General features: G+C 35.4%; 3 protein-coding genes across 4 annotated transcripts in view; 2 read left to right on the forward strand and 1 right to left on the reverse strand.

Moving 5' to 3' along the window:
• LOC107697569 (polyadenylate-binding protein 1-like) overlaps window positions 1-7,354 on the forward strand; it is a 24,157-nt gene extending 16,803 nt beyond the window's left edge. The window contains exons 6-13 of the mRNA XM_016498368.1: window positions 521-793; window positions 3,771-3,861; window positions 3,952-4,062; window positions 4,129-4,289; window positions 5,303-5,387; window positions 6,100-6,230; window positions 6,823-6,918; window positions 7,018-7,354. Coding sequence (XP_016353854.1) covers window positions 521-793; window positions 3,771-3,861; window positions 3,952-4,062; window positions 4,129-4,289; window positions 5,303-5,387; window positions 6,100-6,230; window positions 6,823-6,912 — 942 coding nt within the window. The 3' untranslated portion in view covers window positions 6,913-6,918; window positions 7,018-7,354. The remainder of the gene's footprint in view (window positions 1-520; window positions 794-3,770; window positions 3,862-3,951; window positions 4,063-4,128; window positions 4,290-5,302; window positions 5,388-6,099; window positions 6,231-6,822; window positions 6,919-7,017) is intronic.
• A 3,110-nt stretch (window positions 7,355-10,464) lies between these two features.
• LOC107697581 (nuclear receptor subfamily 0 group B member 2-like) lies at window positions 10,465-18,793 on the forward strand. 2 transcript variants are annotated; one of them, XM_016498380.1, is made up of 3 exons: window positions 10,465-10,489; window positions 16,756-17,389; window positions 18,361-18,793. In XM_016498380.1, exons 2-3 carry the CDS (start codon window positions 16,891-16,893, stop codon window positions 18,600-18,602), a joined length of 741 nt encoding a protein of 246 aa, XP_016353866.1. In that variant the 5' UTR covers window positions 10,465-10,489; window positions 16,756-16,890; the 3' UTR covers window positions 18,603-18,793. The 2 variants fall into 2 exon arrangements, with proteins under 2 accessions (XP_016353866.1, XP_016353867.1); XM_016498381.1 differs by having other exon boundaries at window positions 10,471-10,489; window positions 16,759-17,389.
• Window positions 18,794-21,008: 2,215 nt separating this feature from the next.
• Window positions 21,009-22,323, reverse strand: part of LOC107697587 (keratinocyte differentiation factor 1-like) — a 9,021-nt gene continuing 7,706 nt past the window's right edge. Inside the window, exon 4 of the mRNA XM_016498385.1 lies at window positions 21,009-21,646. Within this exon, the coding sequence (XP_016353871.1) occupies window positions 21,594-21,646 (53 nt within the window). The 3' untranslated portion in view covers window positions 21,009-21,593. The remainder of the gene's footprint in view (window positions 21,647-22,323) is intronic.

A 22,323-nucleotide genomic window follows, 5' to 3' on the forward strand; every position in this document is an offset into this window, starting at 1 on the left:
TATCTAAAATTAAATAGCAGTTATTTATAAATATATAATATACTATAATATGATTATAAATTGATTAGATTCTACATTTTAACCTTTCATATTAACGTAGAAACAGGATGTTTATATCAAAATATAAATTGTGTAAAATTGTGTATCAATAAAAATATATAATATTTGTATAAATATTTTTAAAAAGTTGCAATGGACTATAATAGTGTAGACTTTTTAACCATTGAAATTAATGTACCATAGTGTTATATAAACATTATCTGAAATTATATCTGTAAAATAGTGTAATAATGAGTTACCGTATTTATTATGAGTTACAATATTTATATGTAAATGATCTACAAATCAATAGGAATTGAATATAATAGTTTGGTTCCCTGTCTAGTTTACCGCATCAGTTGATATTTTACTGATATATATCCAAACAAATCCCGCTCCCCGATTGTTTTAATACCCAGCCCTACACCGAACATCAGTGGTTCTCCTCCAGGTTTGTGTGTTAAACTTCTCTTTTGTTCAGGTGATGATGGAAGGCGGCCGCAGCAAGGGCTTCGGCTTCGTCTGCTTCTCGTCTCCCGAAGAAGCCACTAAAGCCGTGACGGAGATGAACGGTCGTATCGTGGCCACCAAGCCGCTGTATGTGGCTCTGGCTCAGAGGAAGGAGGAGCGTCAGGCGCATCTCACCAGTCAGTACATGCAGAGGATGGCTACCGTCAGAGCCGTGCCCAACCCCGTCCTCAACCCCTACCAGCCAGCGCCACCGTCCGGATACTTCATGGCCGCTATTCCACAGGTCAGAGGTCGCTTTCACCCCACTCAGTGTCATGTAGGCCTGTCGCAATAATCAATATATAGCGACATATCGTGCAGTATATGTGACCCTGGACCACAAAACCAGTCATAAGTGTCAATTTTTTTTAATTGAGATTTATACGTCATCTGAATACATGAGCTTTCCATTGATGTATGGTTTGTTAGGATAGGACATGACCTCAATTAGGGCTGGACAATAATGCAATAGCAATGTGTATCGCGATATAATTTTTTTCAATAACGGTGATATGATTTTTAAACACATTTACTTAGTCATGAGGTGCTAGTTCACATTTAAAAAATGCTTCTACAAACAAAGTTTAATCTGCAGATATGGCCTAGTTTAGAGATCTGACAGACATCTGAGTGCTGAGTAGTGATTGTGTTTCTCAGCAATAGTGTGCACTCTTAATTTACAGAGAAAAGAAGGTCAGGGAAAAATCTGCAGATGTAAAAATCGCCATACAAGTTCTTTGTGCATTTTTCTTTTTTTCTACTTGTTACTTTGCACTTTTTGTTAGAAAATGTTTATTTACTATTTATTCAAGTTCTTTAAGGTATCTAATATTTTGATACTTAATTTCCATGGTCTAAATATTCTAAAAAATTAAAAGTTTGTTGTCATTTGGAAGTGTGTAGGCCTTCTTGCATTATTATGCTGTTACATTGTGATTATATATTCAGTGGCATAAAATGGTCTTTAAAATGACAATAATATCCGTACATAACGCGGTGTAACTTAGTCATGAGGTGCTAGTTCACATTTAAAAAATGCTTCTACAAACAAAGTTTAATCTGCAGATATGGCCTAGTTTAGAGATCTGACAGACATCTGAGTGCTGAGTAGTGATTGTGTTTCTCAGCAATAGTGTGCACTCTTAATTTACAGAGAAAAGAAGGTCAGGGGAAATCTCTAGACAAGTTCTTAGTGCAGTTTTCTTTTTTTGCTACTTGTTACTTTGCACTTTTTGTAAGATAAAAAAGAAGCCCATTTATTCAGGCATTTTAAGGTATATAATATTTTGATACTTAATTTCCATAAACTTTTAATTCTTAAGAATATTTAGATCGTTGTCATTTGGAAGTGTGCATTATTATGCTGTTACATTATGATTATATATTCAGTGGCATAAAATGGTCTTTAAAATGACAATAATATCGATTATCGCAGTTATTTCTGGGGCAATATTTCGCACAACAAAAAGTTATCGTGCTAGGCCTAGTGTCATGCTTAAAGGTGTGGTCACTTATTATTGTTCAGGGGAATATTTGCTTGGGAATTGAGGGAGTAGGATTTCCCCACACAGGTTTCGCAACTGGTTTTTGTGAATTTATTGCATTGAGCAACAGAAAGCGACTTGTTTAAACGTGTATTTGTCTGAATGCTGATGTTAAAGCAAATGCTATCATAGTTTTTCATGCACGTTTAGTTTAACGGCTGTAATTTAGTAAACCGAAGACTAAAGAAATCACGACGGCGTTCAAGATGCTGGCTGTCAGAATAAAAGTCCTGCTTCTGAGGTATTGGTCAAGCAGAGGTCGTAAAGTCTCATCTTTTCACAAATGAAGGCCTAAAAAGGTCTTGTATCAAAGCAGGAAGTCGTTGCATTAAACGTTGCACGCACTGCAAAAAATGTATATCTTTTACCGTTTTGTTTTTCAGTACAATATCTAACCATTCTTAAATCAAGACTTGAGATGCAGAATTAACACAAAATCGTTTTCTAAGAAATTTCTAAGAAAAGAGTTTATGCTTAAAACAAGAACAAATATCTGTCAATGGGGAATTAGAATTAAGTTGAGTTTTGTGAAGTGTGACTGGTAGATACAGAAATTATTTCCATATTCTAGGTTTTTTTTTTTTTTATTCATTTAAAAAGATGTATTTTCAAACTTTGAAGTGCTGCTAATACAACTTGTGTTCTCCTTAGACATTCACACTTGGAAAATATATTGGCTTATTGATGTTCGCTTCAATTTATTCCTTAAATTTGGTCTTAAAAAACCTGGCCTTCTTAAAAACAGTTTACATTAGACAATTGAGCTCTTTTGTGCCCGTGGAAGTAACCGCGCATTAGCAGGCATCATGACGTGGTTTTTACTAGGGATGCACGATATTGGATTTTTGCCGATATGCCGATAATTTTCAACTCATTTTGGCCGATACCGATATATTATTTTTCATTTTTGTTAGTTTTTAACAAGAAATTATTTGTTAGAATTAAATAAACGATAATAAAGTTATTTTATAATGACCGTGCATTGAAGATTTGAAATAAGTATAAATAAACTATATATTAATCACTGAAATTAATTAAAAGTTTTATTTTTCAGAAAGATGCATGGTAACCGTAAAATTTTATTTTATGATTTAACATTTGTAAATGGTCTAAAGCAAAAGAGTTGTAAAAATTCTAAATCTTTTAGAGCTCATAATTTGTTTAAAAAATATAACATGTTACACATTAATGAACGAATCGGTATATATGAAATTTAATTTTAGTGTCATGTTTGTGATTTTTTATTTTATTTTATTGTTTTCATGCAAGCTATAACTTCTGACCTTTAAATCAAAACATTCTCATGAATTTATAGCATCAATTACTGCTTTATTTAATCAGAAACAGTTTAAATGTGTATTTTGCTTTCATTTTATTAGAAGTAGGCCATCAGTGCCCCCTACGGAATTAAAACTTCTTACCAAACACGTCATTCTGTATGTGCATTCTCAGTTTAAATGCAGCGATCAAAACCGTGAATCCAATCACTGCTAGCAAACCCTGAGCACATGTGAGTTAATATATACCTCTTATCGGCAAGACGTATCGGCATAATTTATCATATCGGACCGATATTTACATTTAAAGCCATTATCGGTCGATTCCGATATCGGTCCGATAATATTGTGCATCCCTAGTTTTTCCTCAAGCGGTTTCTCTCTTGTGTGTGATTGACAGGCTCAGAATCGTGCTGCTTACTATCCCACCAGTCAGCTCGCTCAGCTCCGCCCCAGTCCTCGCTGGGCCACTCAGGGAGTCCGCCCTCAGCGTGAGTAGCTCCGCCCACATTCCCTCCAGTACCTCCCACAGACCTCCGCAGCTCTTCGCTTCACTGCTTTGCTTCTCATTTCCGTTCCAGATTTCCAGAGCATGCCCAACGCCGTCAGACCTTCGGGGCCCCGTCCTCAAGCCTTCGGCGCCATGCGTCCAGCAAACCAGGTCCCGCGGGTGATCACGCCCCAGCGCATGGGTGAGCCATGAACCTGGCATTTATATGTGCAGCGAGCGCATTACTCCACAGCTCGCTGATCCTGAGTGTGCTCTGTGTTCCCCACAGCCATGGGCCCTCGCCCCACCGCCGCAGGGGCCGCCACAGGGACGGCTCAGGTGAGAGGAGTGCCGCAGTACAAATACGCACCTGGAGTCCGCAACCCACAGCAGCACATGCCCACTCAGCCGCAGGTGCCCATGCAGCAGGTACTAGCTTGTTTTTGCTGGAGCTCATGCTATTTACTCCTAAATTGATGGTTGCGATTTAAAATAACTTGAGAAAACGAGAACATGCATATCGCAAAATGTTAACTTATTTATAGAGTTAGATGTGCACTACCGGTCAAAAGTTTGGGATCAGTAAGACTTGTAATGTTTTTTAAAGAAGTCTCTTCTGCTCAAGGCTGCATTTATTTGATCAAAAATACAGAAAAAAACAGTAATCTTGCAAAATGTTATTACAATATAAAATAATGGTTCCTATTTTAATATCTTTTAAAATACAATTTATTTCTGTGATGCAAAGCTGAATTTCCATCATCATTACTCCAGTATAAAGTGTCACATGATCATTGAGGAATCATTCTAATATGCTAATTTATTATTAGAATTATCAATGTGCTGCCAAATATTTTTTTTAAACTGCGATCACAGAAATAAATTAGATTTTAATGTATATTAAAATAGAAAAACGTTAATTTACATCATAATATTTCACAATATTATTTTTTTTCTGTATTTTTGATCAAATAAATGCAGCCTTGATGAGCAAGAAACTCCTGTAAAAAAAACATAAAAAATCTTTCTGATCTCAAACTTTTGACCGGTAGTGTATATCCAACTATATCCACATGTATACATGTAAAGTGCCTGAATTTTAGTCGCAAAATGTAACTTCTCTAGCTCTTTATATGAAGTTGGATGTATAACTGTGCAACTTCATTTGCATGCATGATATAAATATACTATGTAGCAAATCTCAAATGCATGATTATATTATTGCAAAATGTAACTAACTATATATCATCGTCCAGCTCTAATCTGATGAATGCAACTATAAGGCATTAAGATATTATAAACATTAACATCATGGTTTTCTGTGAAGCTGTGTTGAAGCAGTGTGTAAGTGAAAAGCGTTTTGCTCCAGAACGTCAGATGAATGTCATGTTTGTGCACAAAAAAAGTGTTTGCTAACGTTTCTATATTTGACTCCCGTTCAGCCTGCTGTCCACGTTCAGGGTCAGGAGCCTCTGACGGCGTCTATGTTGGCTGCCGCGCCTCCACAAGAACAGAAGCAGATGCTGGGTGAGTTTATTCTTCTGTTCCTGTTTTGCTTTTGTTTTGTTTTTTCCCCCCGTGTGTTACAATGTGTCCCGTTTCATTTTATTTTTTTGAGCCAAAAATAAGTATCATACACTTTTACCATGAACACGCCCACTGAAATGACATTTATTGTAAGAATAGTTCATATACCAAAACATCTTGTCAGGCATGTTTAGAACCAGAATCATTAGATGTCATTAAAATACTCTTATTTAAGGATCGCAGCACAGCCCTAAAACATTAATTGTCATTTTAAATCTTTATCATTATCCTTCAAAACTCTAGGTATTACCAATTTGTCAGCAATGCATTTTTAATAATTTAAAAATAAGAATATATGTATATGTGTATATATTTATTTATTTTTTATTTAGTTGGTGTCAGAACTAGGTGTAGTTTCATTTTATGTAAATGTTACACTGAATGACACTGGAACATTATTTCAACCATATTTTGACAAGTTATTTGAAACAAAGTACTTTTCAAGTGCAATTGCATTTAATGTGCAATTTCTAATTTAAAAATTCAAATTCTATGTATATAAAATAACTTGTGGGACATCAATAATTTTGTTTAATATACAGTATACCCATGTTTTATTTACATATTTTTCTAATATTTGTAAGTTTTATGTTTTAAAATGTATGTAGATTTAAAAAGAAAAATATCTCATACATGCTCTTTTCCGCGACAGGTGAGCGTCTGTTCCCGCTCATCCAGAACATGCATCCCAGTCTGGCTGGAAAGATCACCGGAATGCTGCTGGAGATCGACAATTCCGAGCTGCTGCACATGCTGGAGTCTCCGGAGTCCCTGAGGTCAAAGGTCAGTGCTCATGGGATGCTCTGCCAAGTTATTGGATTTTTCCTGATAGCGGTGATGCTATTATCTCACCACTTTTAGTGATAATGTAATGAAATGTCAAGCATGTCTGTTTCAGATCGATATTCAGAGGAATTTGTAGAAATGTATTGTTTGATGTGGTGTTTAATAAAGCAATAAGCCCCAAGAAGCCATGGTTTACGGTGAATTTATAACAGCTAAGAGGCGTTGTTAGGTACGACGTAAAGTGGAGTGTCTAACAACGCCCCTTAGCTGTTATAAATTCACCGTAAACCACGGCTTCACGGGGGTTATTGCTTTTATAAAACGGTTATTCCATATACGTAGTTAGGTTTCACAAAATAAAACAGAGCAAATAAAGTGTAATGATATTAATAAAAACAGTATTCTTCCACCAAACAATGTAGCTCCTCAGAAACCGTTGTGGTTGCTACAAAGTGGTTGCCAAGCAACACATAAACGTAAACAAAGGTGTGTGTTACTTTGTAGAGTCATTTATAACAGCTTCGAACTGGCTCAGCCAATCAGAATCAAGGACCTATCTGTTTTATAATTATTATTTTTCTAATTCCAGGTGGATGAAGCAGTTGCGGTGCTGCAGGCTCATCAGGCCAAAGAAGCTGCCCAGAAATCAGTCCCCAGCACCGCTGTGCCAGCCGTCTAACACAAGGTGCGAGAAAAACTGCTTTTGCACTTTCATTATATTATGCACTCTTTCTCTGCTTGACTTTTTTCTAATCTTTGACATTTTTATTCCTTTTTCTTCCAGAATGGTTCTCTTTGGCCCTGTCTTCACCGAGAGGGACACATTTAAAAAAAAAAAAAAAGTAAATAAATATCGAAAAACCAGAAACTCGAACAGGAAAAAAACTAAACACGATGACATCCAAATGTTTTGCCAGGTTGAGACTAAATCTTGACCTTGTTTCTATTTAAAAATGTCCAAAAAAATAGAAAACTTTTAATTTTGAAAATTCCAAAACATTCCTTTCTTTTTATTCCTCTTAATGAATGCTCGTTGTCAATTGTGCTCTTGCAGTTGATTGCTGAACATTTGGAAAAGTACATTGGATTAAACTGCTTGGATAAATAAAACTAAACATTTATCATTGTTCATGTGTGTTATTATTAATGATCAGTTTGACCCAATCACGTATTGTGCTGAAATCCTTCGGACACATTAAAGCAGTTAAAAATGCTCTTATTTTAAAAGAGCTGCACATTAGTTTCTCAGAAACGGTTTACAGATGCATAAGCAATAGGGATGTAACGATGAACCGCGAGCCGGTTGAAAATCGATACAAATATGTGACGATTCAGATGCTAAACAAATCGTGATTCAGTTAGGGGTAGGAGTTTATATTGAATGCATGTCTGAGGGGAACTTACTGTCTTTAGAAAAGTCTAGATGGTATTTTTTCTTTTCATCTTGCCTCTGTATAATGCATATTAAGTGTTATATTTCAGTTTCACAAAGAAACGTGCAGCATTTTGTCCAAGCAATAATAAAAGGACACATTTAGTTTATAATTTGTCTTAAATCTAATTTTGTTAAAAAAAAATCGTGATTCTTCTCGTGAGTTGAGTGAATCGTTAGTAAGCAAGCCGTACTGAATGCTGATAAACCTGCATGATGAGAATGTTGACATCGAGTCGTCAAAGTTAGAACATTTCCTTGCTTTGCAAGCTTCACTGAGTGATTGAGAGTTTGTGAACTGAGGTCTCGACCGCTGAAGATCTCTGGGTTAATGCCCTGAAGGTGGTGGTAGGTGAGATCAGGGCATTCGTAACGCGTTTAATGTCTTCAGTCATAAGATGGAGTGACGACGTTTGGCACACGATCAAAGGAGAAGCGTTTCTTGGATGCCTAGTATTTTTGTTCTAGAGTTTTGATGGTTCAAATTAAATGTTAGTTACAAGTTAACCAGAGGTGTAAATGTAATCAGTTACTGGACTTTATCTTTTTGGATACTCTAGTTTTACTGAGTATCAAAGATATTAGCAACTTTTACTTTCTACTTCACTACATTTTTGAATAAGCATGTGTACTCTTTACTTCACTGCAGTTAACATTTTGCATGACATCTAGCTTTTTCTGCAGTAGTTTATTTCTGCTACAAAATAAGTGATATCGCCAAATACAGGGCACTGAAAGTACTATATCTCGTGCGTTTTGCCCTTACCCAAACTTTTGTCAACAAGGATACTTTGTGAATGCGAGTTACTTAGCAATGGCAAACCAAAACAAAGAAACCAGCTCATCCAGTTTTGAAATTGGTGACTTTCTGGAATTTGTTTTCTGTAAGGTGTCTGTACTTTTACTCCAGTATGGTTTTCAGATACTCTTTACGCCTCTGAAATGAACATGAATGAGTTGGCAACACTGAAATGTACAAAAGCCAGCGGTATTAAAGCGATGATTGAGGTGTGCTTAGGATTGAGTTAATTTAGCAGCTTTTGCACAGGTAGCATTGACTTTTTTTTCTTTACATTTTTTTTTTTTATATTATGGTATCCTATTTCATGTCCTATTCATGTGCACATATATAAATGGTACTATTACTGGCAGCACATGAATGAATGCATTAGATAAAAGATGGAAAATATAACATTATGGTGAATTGGTTTTGTTTTTTTTCATTTGAATTAAAGTATACTTGATTATTTTTAAAGAGGACATTGTCACCCTTCAAATCATTAAAATAACAAGTATTTAAAGTATTATATCCAAAAAAGTATAAAGTCTTACTGCTTTCAGTCACTATAAAGTGTATGTTACAGTAAACTGCTAATTCAACATATGTAAATATTCAATCTGGCTTTAATATCTATCAGACCTGTAAGTCTGTGAGTTCTTGATCTATATAAGTACACTAGATGGCAGCAGCAGTAAAATAAATAAGATGATATTTTTAGGGCAATGCATATTTTTTGGTCTATGTTGGCATATGGCTTTGGCGGCCAAAAGTCACAAAAGTCAACTATTTAAGTACTTTTAAATATAAGTAACACTTCCTATTTCTGCTCTATTGTCTTTATATAATGTGTACGTTTTATGTCAACAAACCAAGGTTTTCTAGGAGTCTGATTGATAGCATTGATATGTTTACTATACTTATCTATGATTGACAGGTTTGCAGGAGGGTCGTCAAAATTAAAAAAATGTTTTTATTATTTTTATTTCATTATGTAGGACTAGTTTAAGATATTATGAAAAGGCGAAGCACATAGACAAGTTATATTTATTCATAAAAAAAATATATATATAATTATAAAGACGAGGCCATAGGCGGAGGGTGAACCAACTCCAAAGTAAGGCTAAAAGCAGCCAAATAAACATAATAAAACCATCTTTTTAGACAATAACAAGACATGTGTGCCATGTAGGCTAAAAAATGTTTTAATGGGACTGAATTTGTATTTAACGCAATTACAGTTTAATAAAAACGTTAGAAATGAATAATTATATAACGTTTCCTTTCCACGGTTATTCAAACAGCGAATAAATTATATATAGGTTAGAAAGTGACTATCACTAAAATTGATCTATGGCGAGTTTAAGCACTCTCAAAAAAAAAAAAAACTGGTTATAATCACTGAAGCTGTATTCACTGTGAAATGAATCTCTTACTTACATTGTACGTACATCTGCGCTTTGTTTAAGATGAGAGAATTCGCGAGAGTCCAGAATTCAGTCAGCGAACACGCGCGCACTCAACAAAACTGATCTGTTTCAGCGATGACTCATCTGAACGCTTCTGATTGGCCATTGCATTCCTAAGTGCAACAGAATTGTGTGCGATTGGTTAAAATGCGCAACACTGTAAAAACGCCTAAAATGAAATACGGTGCAACATGAGCAGATTTTAATTTAATGCCGATTTGAGCAGATTTAGGTTTTCCCGCGGAATTGGGCTACTTGCAGGTTGTTTTTCATGTTGTTTTTTGTGGGTTGAAGCGACTCCAATAACATGATATCCCTGTAATGCGAATTTTAGCAGGGCAACCCCGCCAAAAAATGTGTATTTTACCCCCTGGAACATGATTTTTAACCGGGGACCCCCACGAAATGCAATTAGGTTAGTTTTGAGTAGCAATTGATGGGTTTTCTTGTGAAAACCTGGCAACCCTGACCGTTAGGATCCGTGTTCAGTTTTTAGGCGCGAACAGCGAGCACGTGTTCAACTATATTCAGTCAGATATTAAAACCTTGACTTCCGCATCACCACACATCTTATTTGGTGAGTTGGAAACAGTTACTTTTACTAAGCTGACTAAACTGAAAACACTAAACATGTTTCTGAATGTTAATGTGAACTTTAGGTCAGAATACCGATGTATGTTTGAATGCTGAGGCGGATTTGAATCGTGTTGGTGTTATTCGTAACGCGAATAAAGCGTTAAAACTTGACATAATTGAGCAAAATCATCGATATCTCGCTCTATGGGGTTATTAGGCCTTTAAGTGAAAAACCTGATAGTACTCATCTTAGGAAAACAGGTTATTCGGGTTCACCAACCGAAAGAAAACTAAACGATCTTAACCTGGCCTTCAACTTTCCAGCTCAGTCATTCTTATGACCGTCATAAAAGCTGGAATATAAATAGATTCGAGATGTTGTCATTGAGAAACATGAATCATGTCCTGTTGATAAGACTAGTGTGGAATATGAAGGTCATCAATAGGCGCAGTACAAAAAAATAAAAAATAGTGTCAATTCTGGCATTTGACCTGAATTATTTGAATAATGAGATCGTGTAATTATATTTGTTCAACTCTGGCATGATGTTAAACCTCTTGTTCTGTTGTAGTTTTGAGTCAAGGCTGCTGAAAAGCATTCAGTTAATGTCACGTGAATTTAAGCGTAAGTTTATGCCGCCAATACACTTTTCAAGTCAAAGTGGTTAAATGTAGTCTTTCAAACAGTCATAAAACAAACCCACCTTTCAGAATTAATATATAAAATATTAAGTTTACAGGACATAAATGAATTCACATCTACACACACACGCATCTTTCCTGTCAACATGTTTGAATAGTTTTGCAATGTTTTGCCATTGATTTACCAATGAGATCCAAGCCTTGCATGGCCAACTAAACAATCTGATGAGATAAAATCATTCAGTTGCCCGTGCAAGATCCTTATGATTTGGAAACCTTCGCAGGAAAACACGTAGATAAAGTTAGAACGTGTGTTCAGGTTAGTAGATGTTATTGCAGGCCAATGCCTATATATCATTTCACGAACTTCGAGTACGGTATATGATTATTATACAGTGTTATAAAACTCTTCACCTACTTGGCTTTTTCATGTTGTTTACAGCAGTGTTTTCTGACTCTGTTCCTGGAGTTTCACCAACACTGCACATGTTGGACGTGTCTCTAATCAAACACACCTGAAACACATCCACACTGTGTACTTTTTAGGACCTCAAGCAACACATCATTTTATACTGAGAAAATATGATATATATATATAGGTTTTCTTACACAACCTTACACAATTTAAGGAGTATTTAAGAGCAGAAAGTAGCATTTAATGTTGCATGTATTGCAAACAAAAACAAAACAACATCATCCAGTATTTTTGTTTAACTTTCATTCCGTTTTTTTCCGTTTTAATTTTTCTGGACTATTTTTTTAATGGTTAAATTAAATTTTATTAATCAAAAAGCATGTCTAATGAATTAAAATCATGAAACTTAAACAGTTTAACATCAATTTATTAAAAGTTTAACAAAAATTACATGTTTAGGGCCCAATTTTTTTTTTTTTTTTTTTTCCAACCTTATGTTTTATTGTAACCAAATTCTGTGTTTTAGCATGTCTAATTATTTGAAAGCATAAAAACAAGTTTAATTTATTCTTACAATAGCCTTATGATTTTTTTGTGTGTTGTGTATTTACATTAAGGCATAAAGCTTTCATTTAATTTACCTTTTAATGAATGAAAATTAAACTAATTTTATTTATTGGAAAATAAAGGGGATTTAATATTACAATTAAAACATTGAAGAAATATTGTATGATTATTCCTTAAGGTTTTAATAATTTTAGTAGTAGTAGTAGTAGCCTATCACGTACATTCTACTTAACAATAGTAATATATTTCTGCCACAATGTCTTCAAGTTAAACCGAACTTTTATTTTGACGGGTTGCTGTGAATACCTTTACATTTCTGTGTGTATATGATATGAGGATAGTTTTACTCAAATGAAACGGTCAAATGCTCACGAAGTGACTCAGAGCAGTTCTGGAGATGTTGTTCATGTGTTTATGTCCTCTTTTAGTGAGACGGCAGACGCTAATATCACAGGAAGCGTCGCGCGCGCTTCAGTACGAGTAGTAAACAAAACCGCGCGTCTGCGCCATTCATTAACACAGAGACACGCAGAATTCATATTTAAATAGTAATTTTGCGGCTTAATATTCACAAATACTAGTGTGAGCGTGCTCACTTGTGTGTGATACAGACTGAGAGCGCGACCATAACGTAGAGACCGGAATGACATGCCGTCGTGTAAATAAGATAAATAACATAAGGCTATTTAGTTTGTTTGATAAAGGAACAAGGTATAGACGTGTTCTATAGAAAAGGTAACTTTAAATGACTTCTGTTGTGATCTGGCGCTATAGAGAATGTAAAATTTAATTAAATTAACTTGACCTTCAAGGGAATGTGAGGGGAAACACTGAATTATTATGAGCTCATAATCACAGCATGCATGATATTAAAGAATGAGCAAAGCTTGATCTTGCTTGACACCCTACAGGACACGTGAATGCTTGTTTATGGCTATTTGACATTTAGTCATTTCTAAAATGAGTGAAGTGGTCAGCAGCAGCAGTTGTTTTCTCGTTTCGTTTGTGTGGCATGAGCTATTTTTTTCTCTTTTACTATGGTGTTGGTGATAAGCTGGTGTCCTCAGTGTCTGTCTCAGACTGTCTCGACCTTCAATAAACTCTGGCTTATCAAACACATTTACAATCACAATGATTCAGACACCGATCCGTGCGATTTAGACGCTTTCCACGCGGGACGTTCTGATCGTGATGAAGTGCATGTTCACTATGAACCATAGAAAAACAACCATAATCATCTGACATTCTGCTGAACTGCACAAGGAATATAGTAAATGATTATGGCACTGTATGGATTATTCAATGTTGGTTCTGCCATACTGCAGATCACATTAGTTTTAAAACCAAAAGAATACTTTACATTAACAACAAACATGATGCAACTATTTCCTGTCAGTGGCTTTTGTGAGTATCTGCAGAGAGCCTAATATTCATGTTGGAAATGCAAGTGGAATTACACGAGTAGCTACTTGTTGGTTTGATTGAAAGCAATATAATAATTAGCTTATCTGGTTAAGTTCTCTGTGCTAGGCACTGCTGAGATAATAAAGCCGCCCGCGCATGATCGTGACATTACAGAAGAACAAGAAAGTGATAAACAGTCTGTGGTGGAAAACACGTTTTTTATTATTCTGATTTGATTCTGATTGATGAACGTTTTATGGCGTTGATTAATTGTCTACTAAAGTAGAGTCGGCTTCATTGATCACATTACAGTTCGAGTCACAACCTTGTTTGTGCATTAATTTACATATAATTCAAGAGTTTGATTACTTCAGTTTTTCAATCAGTCAGATGTCAATTTATCTGGCTGATTTTCTTTAGATAAATTAACAGCCAGACTATTTGTTTCCTGCTGAAAGTCTGAAAACAGTAAAAGGCAAACAAAAGTAGAAGGTAGTATAGATAGAAAAGGAGTAGATCTCAGGGTTGTGCTAAAGAACTCTCCTTACTGTGGTAAAATCACTGTAATGCTTATTGCTTTCAGAAGCCACACAAAAAATGAAGAAGCATTTTTCACTCAGAAATTGCTAATACATTTACAAAGAAACAGCAAGTAACACATTGAATTAAAAGTGAAATTCTGAAGTATTTCAAATGTTAAAACATACTCCAATAATATGTTTTATTTACAACTTGCATCCCCAAAATATATTTTTTACAGTACACCAACAATATTAATGAAACGCAAATGTTTAATAAATAGTATATTTGTAATATAGTAACATAGTTTTACAATGACTTTGGATGTGACACATTGAAGTACAATTTAGATTCAGAACTATGTTTAACAAATTGTACTTTTGCAAACAGACAACTAAACACCCGCTGGTGCATCGTCATAGTCACAGTGACTAGTAAAATATTAATGATATAATATAAAATGTGTGATTTATATTGATCTTTCCAACAATCTTGATTTTATCAGAACACACAGCTACTTTTAAATATAGAGAAAGATAGTAGATATAGTAGTGCTGGGCGGTATGAACAAAAATGTATATCACGGTATTTTTCAAAATTAGACCGGTTTCACGGTACAAGACGGTATTTTTTTTCATGCATGACCGGGTGTTAACCATATTTTCTACTGATTGAGAGGGGGGCGCTGGATATTTGTGGAGGTCAATGTGGATATTGTGGATGAGTTCTTCTGTGTCATCACGTTCTATTAGTTCTACAGCTTCAGTTTCTGAACTTTCACGTTTAGTAACACATACAGCTGTTCCCTCACCACAGTGCAACAGTGAAAAGGGACCCCTTTCAAACAGTGTCGCGTTCCGAACGTTGTTTAAGCGACATACACTGGTATTGCGGTATTTAAAAAATTCATATAACAAAAATAAACACCGGTATTCGGTATGAACCGGTATACCGCCCAGCACTAAGATATAGTCAATATAATGGAAGAGGAAAAAAAAGATTTTCCACACAGCTTGGAAACCTTTATTATATAAATATATTTCAGGCTTTGGATTTTCTCTATTAAATTATATTTTTAACCTGTTTAACTGTCAGTCCCACTTTTTGAGCATAGACGAGAAAATGACATTTACAACTCATATTGTAAATCTTGCGTGCTTTAGAGACTCGGAAGACACTTGGCAGATTATTGAAGAAGTGAACAAAGTTCAAGTTCATGAAAACATAAAACGTAAAAATTTTAAATTTTAATATTTTATAAGTTAACAGTTAAGAGGTTAAATAAATGCATCTTCGCGGGAGAGTTCTCCCAAAAAATGCTCATTGTTATCATTTACTTTAATGTTTGTTTCAAACTTCTGGAGCACAAAGATATTTTGAAGGACGTAGGGAATTGGGGGACAAAACCCACACAGACATTTCTCAAAATATCTTCTTTTTAGCTTTGGAGCAACATGATTGTTTTTTTGAAATATGAAATGTTTTTAAACATGTTTTGTTTAATTATTTTTTGGGTGAACTTTCTCTTTAATGTCTGCATAAGCTTCTAATCTTCAGCTTTAATTTGAGCTGATTAAGTAGGGCTGCACAATTAATCGAATTTCTAATCGCGATTACAATTACGGATGCCACAATTACGTAATCGTTCAAAGCGGCAATTAATCGTTCAAAGTCCACTTATATTATTCTGCGTGCTTAAGATGCATTTTTTTCTTTCTACATGTTATCTTAAGGGTTTTTCCCATTATTTTAATTTTAAAGCTATAGATTCAAGTGATTATTACGTTTTGAATATGGATATTTTTCTTACAAAAACGCATTGATTCGCTGCAGGAGGCCTTTGTTCACCCTCCGGAGCCGTGTGAGACTTTTTTTATGGATGGGCGCTTTTTATTTAACTTCTTTTGGACTGAAGCACTGCAACACCTGCTGACTGCAATGATAGAGCTTGGAATAGCCAGGACAATTTTTAATATAACTCCATTAATCGTTCAAAGTCCACTTATATTATTCTGCGTGCTTAAGATGCATTTTTTTCTTTCTACATGTTATCTTAAGGGTTTTTCCCATTATTTTAATTTTAAAGCTATAGATTCAAGTGATTATTACGTTTTGAATATGGATATTTTTCTTACAAAAACGCATTGATTCGCTGCAGGAGGCCTTTGTTCACCCTCCGGAGCCGTGTGAGACTTTTTTTATGGATGGGCGCTTTTTATTTAACTTCTTTTGGACTGAAGCAATGCAACACCCGCTGAGTGGCATTAAACAGCTTGAAAGATCAAAGACCATTTTTAATATAACTCCGACTGGATTCGTCTGAAAGAAGAAAGTCATATACACCTAGGATGCCTCGGGGGTGAGTAAAACACAGCCTAATTTTCATTTTTGAGTGAACTAACCCTTTAATAATCGCAATTTCAAGGGAATAATCAACAATTATGATTTTTGTCATAATCGTGCAGCCCTATGATGAAGTAACGTCATCCTTCCCATCATCAAGGGTTATTCACCTCTCACTCCTTTTTCTGGATTCTTCTGTTTGTAGGTTTATAGGCTCGTCTGTAATGATAGGGATCATATAATTGAGTACTTGAGGAGTACGGCATGCAGTAATGACTCCAGCAGAGATAATATTGCCTCAAGTATATCCCAGCCTACAGTGGCTGAAGTGCCTTATCACCGTTTACACAATTGCTAAACAGTTGTTTTGTTCACAGCAGATGTAGATTGACAGGTCAAGGTTCAGGAGTGCTTGTTATAAATAGGAGCCGTCTCAGTGACAGATGCGAGTCTCTCACAGCTTCAGTCTACATGAGGTTTGAGGTCTAAGATCGCACGTATTTGGTGAGAGCATGGATTGCGAATGCGACGGTTTTGGACAGTCGAACGCCATCCTCTTCAGCATCCTCAGCCGAGGCGAGTCGACTCCGAAGCGGGTTCCTCAGACGTGCCACTGCGAGAAACGCAGGACGGTTTGTCTGAAGACTCCCGGCGAGACGTGTCAGGCCGCTTCAGACGTGCTGGTGAAGACCGTGCACTTCATGAAGAGCTTGCCGGCGTTCCAGCAGCTGCCGCCTAAAGACCAGCTGTCTCTGCTGCAGAACTGCTGGGCTCCGCTCTTCATTCTGGGACTGGCTCAGGACCGGGTTCGCTTCGAGGTGCACGACTCTCCGGCGCCCAGCATGCTGAAGAGAATCCTGCTCAACAGCCGAGAGACGCCGAGCTCCGATCCAGAGCAGCCCACGCTGGCCGGCGTGCAGACGCTTAAAGCCTGCCTCAAGAAGTTCTGGAGTCTGGATTTAAGCCCCAAGGAGTACGCTTACCTGAAAGGCACCGTGATATTCAATCCAGGTACGGTCTCTAAATTCAAAATGTTGTTGCACATTAAAATATTTAAAGGCTAATTTATATCTAAATGATATATAGTTAAAAAATACAACATATAAAAATAATATAAAATGTTATTTATATAAATAATTATTTTATAAACAACGTAAAGTTTATTCAAATAGATTTAATTCTTTAAAATTATTTTATTTCAAAAGTTATAATTTAAATGTCTTATAATGTATTGTAATTTAATTTGATTAAAATAGATTTAATTCTTTAAAATTATTTTATTTCAAGTCATAATTTAAATTATTATTTAAATGCATAAATTACTATCATTTTAATAACATTTATAATTTAAATGATTATTTATTTAAAAAAATAATAATGTATTGTAATTTAATTTGATTAAAATAGATTTAATTCTTTAAAATTATTTTATTTCAAGTCATAATTTAAATTATTATTTAAATGCATAAATTACTATTAAAAAAATTACTTCTATCTATAATGTAATAATTTATTTAAATAATTACTTATAATGTATTGTAATTTAATTGTATTAAAATAGATTTAATTCTTTAAAATTATTTTATTTCAAGTCATAATTTAAATTATTATTTAAATGCATAAATTACTATCATTTTAATAACATTTATAATTTAAATGATTATTTATTTAAAAAAATAATAATGTATTGTAATTTAATTTGATTGTAACTTTATTTTTATATTTTTAAAAAATTACTTCTATCTATAATGTAATAATTATTTATTTAAATAATTACTTATAATGTATTGTAATTTTATTTTATTAAAATATATTTAATGACTTAAAATGATTTAATTAAAAATGCCATTTTAATTTAGTTATTAAAAATTATATATAATTAAACATTAATTTAAACAATCATTTCTGTCTATCTTTTTATTTATCTGTCATTTTTACCCATAGATTTGACAATGCACTCACGCATTATTCTCCATCTGCAGATGTGCCGGGTCTGAAGGCATCTCTGTTCATCGAGGGTCTGCAGTATGAAGCTCAGCACGCTCTGAAGGAGGTCCTGGTGCCTCTTCATCCAGAGGATCGAGGGCGGTTTGCTCGGATCCTCCTCACCGCGTCCGCTTTAAAGACCATCCCTCCGAGCCTCATCACAGAGCTCTTCTTTCGGCCGGTCATCGGTCAGGCAGATCTGCTGGACTTGTTGATAGACATGCTTTTCTCGAGGTAGCGACCCAAAGACTCACAGACTTTCCACAGAGCGTTATCTTCTCCAGTGAAAAAACTGAGGTGCGAGCGCTGGATGAAAAGGGTTACATCTGATATATTTGACAAGTTACAGACTTCAGCACATCTTTATTGTTTACACAGTTTAATGATCAGTTTAGGTCACGAGTTTGTGATTCACTGATTGTTGCGCCTGCGAGAGCTTCTTGTATTGTACATTTATATGTTCATAAATATACTGCATTTAAATCTATTTTTTCACATTTTGGCATTATCAGCCTGACTTGTGTGTTTGTCTTGTACTTCTAAATCACTAATTTTACAATTAAAACAATTCTCACAATGATGCACACAAGAGAAGCCCTAAAACAATTCAACCAATGTGCATCATCCCCCCAAAAAAAGTATTTGGACACTTAAATCAAATTATCAAAGCAAATGTTGTTTACTGTAGGGAAAGATGCACAACCACGCTTTACGAGCAACACATTTGACAAAAAGAATTTGTTCAGTTAGAAATGCTAAAACAATAGATCTAGTGTTAAAAAGTGCGTTTGTGAAATATTAGTGGAACATGTTTATAGTTATTGTGATGAACGACACCTGAATATTCATAGTACTTCTGCAGTATATCACATGTATCCTGTGCACAGTGTGGAATACACAAGTGACCCACTAGAATCGCCAAAATAAGCTTTTTTCTGTTTTACATGATATTCAGTCATTAGTAAGCTAGTATTTCTTTCCAACTTAGCTGTGCTTGCTGTCAAAGCATTGCAAACACAGCCTCATGCTTTGTCAGTGTCACAGGTTTATTTCTAAAAGAAGTCCAAATTGCGTAATTGTAATAAATAAGGTAAATGCATTGTTTGCACAATACGTCCCTGCATATTTGTTTTTATAGCAGATGATTGCTCCGCAAGGGACTTACGAGAAATTCAATTTCTTTGGTGCTTAAATAGTCGCTTTAGTGATGTCAGGATATACACTGAGCAGCATGTAGGCTATATATATTGCCTAAAATGTCCAGGTTTTGGCTTTGTTTTCCTATTGTTTTCATGCTTGCTGAAGATGTCTGGAACATAGTGGAAAAGGTGGGATCGTATACAGGGAACGGTCAACGTAATATAATGTATGAGGACTGTAGAGAGCTAGACATTTTATGCAATTTAGAAATCCCAGTCAGGATACTGTAACTGTATACTGCATTTTTTATTTATTTATTTTTTTAAATAGCATGTGCCATTTTTTGCTATTATAAACATTGCATGTTGGAAAATTGCATGCAGTTAGAAACAAAATGTTCATTAGCATTTTTAGTCTGTTAAAATATGCATTGCATTGTAGAATAGTGTGACCTGTTGTATACACATCTTAGCATGCATGGACAAAGGGAATCCACATAGTATGCGATATACTGTAGAATTAGTATATATATTCCATATGTGACCCTGGACCACAAAACCAGTCATAAGGGTCTTTTTTTGTTTTTATTGAGATGTATGCATCAGCTGAAAGCTGAATAAATAAGCTTTCCAGGACATTTTCCTTACAAAAACTATACAATAGTGCTTGATGAACCGATTTGTACAGAAACAAAACTAATGACAAATACATAATATTGTAGTGTCTGTACACACAAATACATATGAAAACATAACTCATAGCTGGTCTTGCATCAGTGGCTCCAGGTTTGGGTTCCTCTTTCTGGATAGTGTGTGCTATAGTGCCCTCTTGTGATGATTAAGGCCAGCACAAACAAAAAAAAGCCAAGTTTCTGAAGATGCAATTTTTATGCAATTAATTGGGTCCGAAATGGTTTACAATCCAAAAGCAAGACAACAAAATGCTAGCACGCCCATGTTAAAAAAAGAAAACCATTTAATGATTGGTAATTTCCAATTAATCCTTAAAAACTATATGTTAGGTATCACAAAATTAGCTTGACTAGTAAAACGGAGTAGCTAGTTTTACAGGAGGCGGTACAGTGTCAAAAAGAGGACAGTTGCGAGGGGAATTTTCTCTGGAGTTTGCCCCTCCTCCGCAATGTACAACTCTAACAAACACTAGGATTTTATTTCCTTTCTATTGTTAAACCAGCTAAACAAGTTCATAGCACAGTGACCTGAGGGAAACAGAGGGAGGAGGCGGACACCAATGCAATCTTCTGAGAAAAATGCTATGCGGTAAAGAGAGAAATTGTCTGTGGTTAACACATGTGAGTGTAAATATGTTATACGTGATACAGAACTACAGTTGTTTTCTAAAACAACACGCTCCGTATAATAGACAAAATGGTGCATACAGTTTAAACTAATACGGTAATGCATAAAAACAGAAAATGAGGGGAAGCTCCCTTTTTATTTCAATACAAAAAATTGCACACAAAAAAAATCTATACAAAGTATTTCAAAACTGATGTTCCACCATACATATGCGGCTGACAGCAAACAGTCCCAAAACAACATTAAATTGCATTAAATGGTTTAAACAAAGAACAAGATGGACAAATTGTTCAGTGGGGCGACATTTGAAGGACGGGCTACTAGAGCAAAGCACTCCGATGAATGGCAACTAGTTTAAGTCTTGTTTTTGCTATTAATCAGTGCTGAATACATGCATATTTACTAGATACATCACCACTTAGGATGATAGCAGTATCTCTTGTCTCTAAAAGGATCATTAGAAGCAATACTTAGATACCCTTTGATGCCAATGGCTTGGTCAGGAAACTTGTCCATCATTATGTAACTATCCACATGGCTTCTGACAAGGGCTGTAGGAAACCATGAAGTGCAATGTATTTTGCAACTGGCTCCTTTGTTTAACATTACACTCATGACAGAAGCTGCGGGACGACTGCAGTCTTTGGGTATTCAGACAAACACAAACTGTCCTTAGCATAATAACTGCTTTCACTGAAATACGAGAGGAGCACAAGGACAGAGATGAACACTAGTTAGGCAGTAATAATTGAGAGCGAACAGCTGGCGTGTTAGCGCAGTAGCGGAGCCCCTGATGAGTCTGTGGCCGAGCTCGAGTAGTAATCTGTGAAGGAAAAGAACACGCTGATTTTTGCAATTTATACATGGACTTCAAACCTCTTGTAGAGTGCAACTACACATTCAACAAATATTGTAAATAAAGGAACAGTCATTTATAATCAGCGAAATTTCAATGGGAATGGGCAATGGACTTGCGGTGGCAAAGAAATGTCCCAATGGGAATTTTTTCATCGTTTGTCGAACTCTGACAATTCGCAGCGCTGACCAATAGCAAGACTCTTGATTTGGCAGTGACCGCTGTTTGGGTGGAGATTCATTACTTAGGCTCTGTTTACACCTGGTATTAAAAGGTTAGTTCACCCAAAAATGAAAATTAGCCCACAAATTACTCACCCTCAAGGAATCCTAGGTGTATATGACTTTCTTCTTTCAGACGAATCCAGTCGGAGTTATATTAAAAATTGTCCTGGCTATTCCTCAGAACGTAATAATCACTTTAATGTAGCTTGCGGCAGCAGTTGTAAACAGAGGCAGCTCCGGGGGAATGACGTATGAGTTCAGCGCTGCACATGCGCCGCTCAGAAGTGACGAACGCGGAAACACAGCGGAGAGATCAAAACAAAACAACGGTCACTTATTAGAAGTACAAAACGAGGATTTGTAAAGAAGAATGTCGGAGGATTTCGATATAAGCCAAGAGGAGACTGGTTTTCCTTTGCT

Source organism: Sinocyclocheilus anshuiensis, unplaced genomic scaffold (genome assembly GCF_001515605.1).
Source record: "Sinocyclocheilus anshuiensis isolate Anshui unplaced genomic scaffold, SAMN03320099.WGS_v1.1 scaffold1312, whole genome shotgun sequence".
Taxonomy (NCBI): domain Eukaryota; kingdom Metazoa; phylum Chordata; class Actinopteri; order Cypriniformes; family Cyprinidae; genus Sinocyclocheilus; species Sinocyclocheilus anshuiensis.

Excerpts from the sequence above, each read along its gene's own strand:
- LOC107697581 (XM_016498380.1), top strand. The coding sequence starts at position 16,891 with ATGGATTGCGAATGCGACGGTTTTGGACAGTCGAACGCCATCCTCTTC. Across the intron at positions 17,390-18,360 it reads CACCGTGATATTCAATCCAG|ATGTGCCGGGTCTGAAGGCA; the intron begins GTACGGTCTCTA and ends CTCCATCTGCAG.